This window comes from Cuculus canorus, chromosome 22, assembly GCF_017976375.1.
Source record: "Cuculus canorus isolate bCucCan1 chromosome 22, bCucCan1.pri, whole genome shotgun sequence".
Lineage (NCBI taxonomy): Eukaryota > Metazoa > Chordata > Aves > Cuculiformes > Cuculidae > Cuculus > Cuculus canorus.
Genome location: NC_071422.1, coordinates 7,380,554 through 7,386,454, shown reverse-complemented (window position 1 = coordinate 7,386,454; position 5,901 = coordinate 7,380,554). Strand labels below are relative to the sequence as shown.

Genomic DNA, 5,901 nt, shown 5'->3' with positions numbered 1-5,901 from the left:
CCGGAGGCTCGGCTGGGCTCGGTTCCTGCAGGAGCAGCTCGGTTGGGCTCGGTTGGTCCTGGTACTGGAGCAGCTCGGTTGGGCTCGGTTCCTGCAGGAGCAGCTCGGTTGGGCTCGGTTCCTGCAGGAGCAGCTCGGTGAGGCTCAGTTCCTCCAGGAGCAGCCCGGTTGGGCTCGGTTGGTGCCGGTACCGGAGGCTCGGCTGGGCTCGGTTCCCGCAGGAGCAGCTCGGTTTGCCTGGCTTGATGCCGGTACCGGAGGAGCTCAGCTGGGCTCAGTCCCTGCAGAAACAGCTCGGTTGGGCTCGGCTGGTCCCGGAGCAGCTCGGTTTGCTTCGGCTGGTGCAGAAGGAGCTCGGTTGGGCTCGGTTCCTGCAGGAGCAGCTCGGTTTGGCTCGGCTGGTGCAGAAACAGCTCGGTTGGGCTCGGCTGGCCCCGGAGCAGCTCGGTTTGCTTCGGCTGGTGCAGGAGCAGCTCGGCGGGGCTCGGTTCCTGCAGGAGCGGCTCGGTTTGGCTCGGTTGCTGCAGGAGCGGCTCGGTTTGGCTCGGCTGGTGCCGGTGCCGCCCGGGCCGGTGCCCCGCGCGAGGGAGCATATGCGAGTGGCCCCGCAGTGCAGCGGCTGCGAGCGGAGCGGCCGCAGCGCAGCCGAGACCCGGCGCTGGATTCGCCCCGGGAGCAGAACGGGCGGCGGCGCCGCAAAATGGCTCCGGAGCGGCGGGGGGGGGAGAACCGGGAGGAGGGGGGGATCCGCGAGGGGGGGAGATCCGGGAGGGGGTGGGGGAGAAGTGAGGAATGCACTGGGATGGGACCGGGATGGGACCGGTGTGGCACTGGGATGGGCAACAGAACGGACACCAGGACAGGTACTGGGCTGGCACTGGGATGGGCACTGGGATGGCACTGGAATAGGCACCAGGATGGCACTGAGATGCCACTGGAATGGGCACCAGGATGGCACCGGGATGGGCACTGGGATGGCACTGGAATAGGCACCAGGATGGCACTGAGATGCCACTGGAATGGGCACCAGGCTGGCACTGGGATGGGCACTGGGATGCCACTGGAATAGGCACCAGGCTGGCACTGGGATGGGCACTGGGATGCCACTGGAATAGGCACCAGGCTGGCACTGGGATGGGCACTGGGATGCCACTGGAATAGGCACCAGGCTGGCACTGGGTTAGGCACCAGGCTGGCACTAGGATGGGCACGAGGCTGGCACTGGGATGGGCACTGGGATGCCACTGGAATAGGCACCAGGCTGGCACCGGGATGGGCACTGAGATAGGCACTGGGCTGGCACTGGGATGGGTGATGGGCTGGCATTAGAATGGGCACTGGAGTGGGCCCCAGGCTGGCATCAGGACAGGCACCGGGACAGGCATCAGGACGGGCACCAAGCTACGAGCTGGCTGGCACCAGCATGGGCACCAGGACAGAGACTGCTCTGGCCCCAGTATGGCACTGGGCTGGTACTGGGATGGGCACCAGGGCAGACACTGGGCTACCAGCACCATGGCACTGGGATGGCCACCAGACTACCCTCAGGACGGGCATGTGGGCATCCTCCCGGGCATCCCCAGACCCTCACCCATGCTGCCATGGCACCAGCACCGCCAGGGGACCGGCACAGCCCTGCAGTACCAGGACATCCCATGGTACCGGGAGAGCCCCGGGATGGGTGCGTTCCCCGGGTCCCAGGCTCACTGCAGCAGACCGGGGGCTGCTGGCTGCCGCCCGCCCGCCGAGCCCCTCACACTGCACTGTGTAATTTGCTAATAATAATAATTACGGCAGAGGCGGGTTAGAAGTGCAGTGGAACAATAACCTGGTTAACGCCTCAGTGCATGCAGCGGCAGGAGCCACACTGCGGCACGTGCCCAGCCCTGGCACCCGGCCGCCCCGAAGCCACCTCCACGCCGCGCGGGACCCCCTGCATGGAGCGCGGCCACAGCCTGGGTGAGCGCCTGCAGCGGGTGTTTAAGCAGCCGTGTCCTGGTGGGTTGTGTCCATGTCCCAGCGCTGTGGTCTTTAGCCAGGACACCTGTGCCACCGAGCAGGGTTGTCCCTAGTGGTCATAGCATTGGTCACCCAATGGTGATAGTATCACTCACCCTGTGGTCACAGCATTGCTTACCTGGTGGTCATAGTATCGGTCACACCATGGTCACAGCATCGCTCACCCCATGGTCATGGCATGGATCACCCCATGGTCATGGCATCGGTCACTCCATGGTTATGGCATGGGTCACTCCATGGTCATAGCATCACTCACCCCATGGTCATGGCATGGGTCACCCCATGGTCATGGTGTCAGTCACCCAGCACAACGTCTGGGACTGGAGGACCCTGGTGTTTCTCCAGGGTGGCCCAGGGCAGTGTGACGGCAGGACGCTGCAGGGACACCAAGGCTGGATCCAGGCCCTACTCCATGTGCCGTGGCTCTGCAAAGCCAACCCCATCTCGGGGTGCTCTCCTCAGCAGCCCCATGGACCCCATCACCGTCCCCCCTGCTTAACATTCCCTTCCTCGGGCCACCCTGGCGCTGGGGCTGCCCCCACCCTGGTGTGCGGGGAGCCCCCCAGCTCTCTCGCCGACCCAAGGGTTCGCCCCAGCCCTCGCTTCGCCCCACGGAGCCCCCGTCGCCGCCAGCGCGGCTGCTCCTGCCTGCAGCGGGGAGCGCCGCTCTGCCCACCTCCCTCCGCAGTTACATAAAACGATTAAAATTTAATGCCTACATCAAAAGGGGAACAAAGGGGTCGAGGACGGCTGGGCCAGGGCTGGGTGTGGAGCAGAGGAACCCTTGGCCATGTCCTGGAGCGAGCAGAGACCAGCTCCATCCATCCCGGCCCGCGGGCACGGCTGCACGGAGCCAGAGCGAAGCGCCCAGCTGCCCTGAGAGCCCGTACGGTGTGAACGGTGCCGTGGTCTCCCTGAATCACCGTGGTGCATGATTCCCTGGGCACATGGAGCCCCTGCCCTCACCCCACAGCTTCACCTCCCGACTGGCAGCCGAGCAGCCTCTAATAACCCACCAAAATACAGGCATGGCATCACCCAGCATCCCGGTGCCCATCCTGCCCGCACCGCGCCGGCTGCCCCATCTCCTCCTGCCCGATAGCTCCCGCATCCTCCCCAGACACCGGCGAGCCGGAGCGTGATGGAGAAAAGCCCTGTGCTGGGGGGGTGAGACCCCCGGTTGGGGGGCAGTGGGTGCCCCCCATTCCCCGCCACCATCGCCCTGCGCACCCCGGCACCGCGCAGCACCCGCTGCTCCCGTTTGTGCGGCTGCGGTGGCGGCAGGAATCAGCCAGCGCTGGGAAAACACCATCTTCCACCCCCGCAGCCGCCCACAGCTCCGCGCTGGCTCTGCCACCCACGCCCCGCGCCGGGGCTCACCGCCGAGGTGGGCTGCGCTGCGCCCACCGCCGCCACCCACGCGTGGGCAGGGGATGGGGCAGGGGCTGCCGAAGGCTCCGGCGGCAGGAGGTGAGCTGAGCTGAGCTGGGAATCGGGCTGAGAGATGGGGTTTGGGGGACTTGGGGGGCTGCCCCACAGCCAGCCCTGCCCCAGGGCGCAGAGGAGCTGGCGCTGCTCCGCGTGCCGCACACGCGCCCACCAGCAAAGAGACCGGGAAAGCCTTCGGCTCATTCATTTTTAATCGCAGCTGAGAGCAGGCAGGATGCAGGCACGCGGCTCGGGCACGCTGCCGTGGGGCACCAACAGCCCAGCTCACACACCAGACGTCTTCCCTCGTGCGTGTCCCCGTGGGATGGAGACCCCCAGGAAGGGACAGCATCCCTTGGGGAGGTAGGAATGGTTGGGCTCGATGATCTAAGAGGTCTTTTCCAACCTAGTGATTCTACAGTTCCTTCCCCATCCTCTCCCAGCACGGCTCAGCCTCCCCCGGCAGCAGCTCAGCCCCCCCTTGCCAGGCAGGCAGCGAATGCGCAGGGCAGGATCCGTGCATGAATGGCAACCGTGCGCCCACGAGTGCACGGGAACGCGCGAGGGTGGGCGGAGGAGGTGGGGTGCATGGAGCTGGAGCCCCCCCATGCTGCTCCCCATCCCTGCTCCAGGGAACCTCATCCCACCAGGATCGTGGATCCCAGGCAGCCAGAGGGCAGGACCCCAGCACCCACCGAGCTACGAAGAAGCAAAGGAGGACGCACGGACGCCGGGCGTGGGCCCAGCGGGGGCCGTCGGGGAGAGCGGGAGGCACCGGCCGATCTTGCGCAGGGTCCGTCCCAAATCGGCGCGGAAGCGCTGGATGGAGAAGCAGTAGACGACGGGGTCGAGGCAGCTGTTGAGGCTGAGCAGGGCGACGCTCAGCGCGTGCAGCACGTCCAGAGCGGTGGGCGGCCCGCAGAGGGGCACGGGGGGCTGGCTGCCCACCCACGGCGCCAGCGTGAGGTGGTACGGGGCCACGCAGACCACGAAGACCAACAGCATCCCCAGCACCATGGCACGTGCCTGCTGCCGGTGGGAGCCCGGCGAGGCGGCGGCGGGCGCCGAGAGCACCCGGGCGATGGAGGCGTAGGTGCCCAACACCACCAAGAAGGCAACGGCGAAGAAGGCCACCGTGGCGTAGGCGTATGCTTGCTGCCGGCCGTGCTGCTCGAAGCAGGCGGTGGCCCCGGCGCGGGCAGGGAAGGTCTGTTGGGTGGCCAAGGTGGGCACGGCACAGCCCAGCCCCAGCAGCCAAGCCATGGCGCAAGCCAGCGCGGCTCCTCGGCGCCCCGTCAGCGGCAGCTCCCGCCGCGCCACCCGCACCGCGCAGTACCGGTTGAAGCTGATGAGCACCATGAAGGTGATGGCGCTGTAGGTTGCCAGGTAGTAGGCAGCTCCAGCCAGGCGGCACGCGGCCTCCGAGAGCAGCCAGTCCCCCCCAGCCAGGTAGTAGGGGATCCAGAGGGGCAGGGTGAGGTTGAAGAGGATGTCGGCCAACGTGAGGTTGATGAGGTAGATGCGGATGGCCTTCCTCACCTTCCCGCTCTGCAGGAAGACCAGCAAAGCCACCAGGTTGCCGGGCAGCCCCACGCACAGCACCAAGCAGTAGACGGCGGGCACCAGCACGAACTGCACCGGGTCACTGGGCACGCACTCGCCAGGGTGACCCCCCGGCGCTGAGCCGTTCATCCCGGTTTCCTGCAAAAATAAGGGGGGACAGTCAGCAGTAGGGCCCCAAACACAGCCCTTGGGGACAGGGAAGAGACTGTGACCAGGACAGGATGACCTCAGCTGGTATCTGCGGGCGCTGCTGGGCTCGTGGGCAGCGTCCCCAGCAAGGATGCCATCACCTGCCAGAGGGGCTCAGCCCCCCGCGGCTCTTTGCCGGGGACAAGGGGCTGCGGGACCCTTCCCAGCCCAACCCCAGCCACGTCCCCCCGCGCCGAGAGCGGCAGGTGCAGCTGCATCGCACCCGGAGGTGCTGGGCTGGCTCCGGCTGGCAGCTGCAGGGCTTAACACATCCCACGCAGCGCGTGCCTGCTGGGGTACCCGATCCCCATCCCTCTCCCAGCACCCCAAATCCCCCCACGCAGCACACCGACGGGGAAATCGCCCACCAGCGCTGGAGCGGAGGGACGCTGGCACGGGGCAGGGGGACGAGCAGCCCCTGCAGCTTTGCCCACCACCGTTCGCTGGTCTTGGGAATGGAAAACCACATCGTGCCGCACCGGCTGCCTCTCAGGGCTGCAGCTATTTCACCTCCATCGCTGCCTGCCCACACCTCGCCAGCAGCACTGACTCACCCAGCGGGTGTTTTCCAGCAGGGTCGGATTCGGCACACGCAGCACCCAGTACCGGCTGAGGGATGGAGGGCACAAGCTGTAGAGCTTGGGGGGGGGGTATTCAGGGCTCATCCTGATGGGCTTCAGTTGTCCTGCAGAGCCAGCGCAG

General features: G+C 66.9%; 1 protein-coding gene across 1 annotated transcript; it reads right to left on the bottom strand.

Moving 5' to 3' along the window:
• Positions 1-3,651: 3,651 nt before the first annotated feature.
• Positions 3,652-5,864, bottom strand: LOC128854330 (platelet-activating factor receptor-like). The gene is made up of 2 exons (XM_054086765.1): positions 5,754-5,864; positions 3,652-5,148 (listed from the first exon to the last, which is right to left on the bottom strand). Exons 1-2 carry the CDS (start codon positions 5,862-5,864, stop codon positions 4,147-4,149), a joined length of 1,113 nt encoding a protein of 370 aa, XP_053942740.1. The 3' UTR covers positions 3,652-4,146.
• Positions 5,865-5,901: the final 37 nt, after the last annotated feature.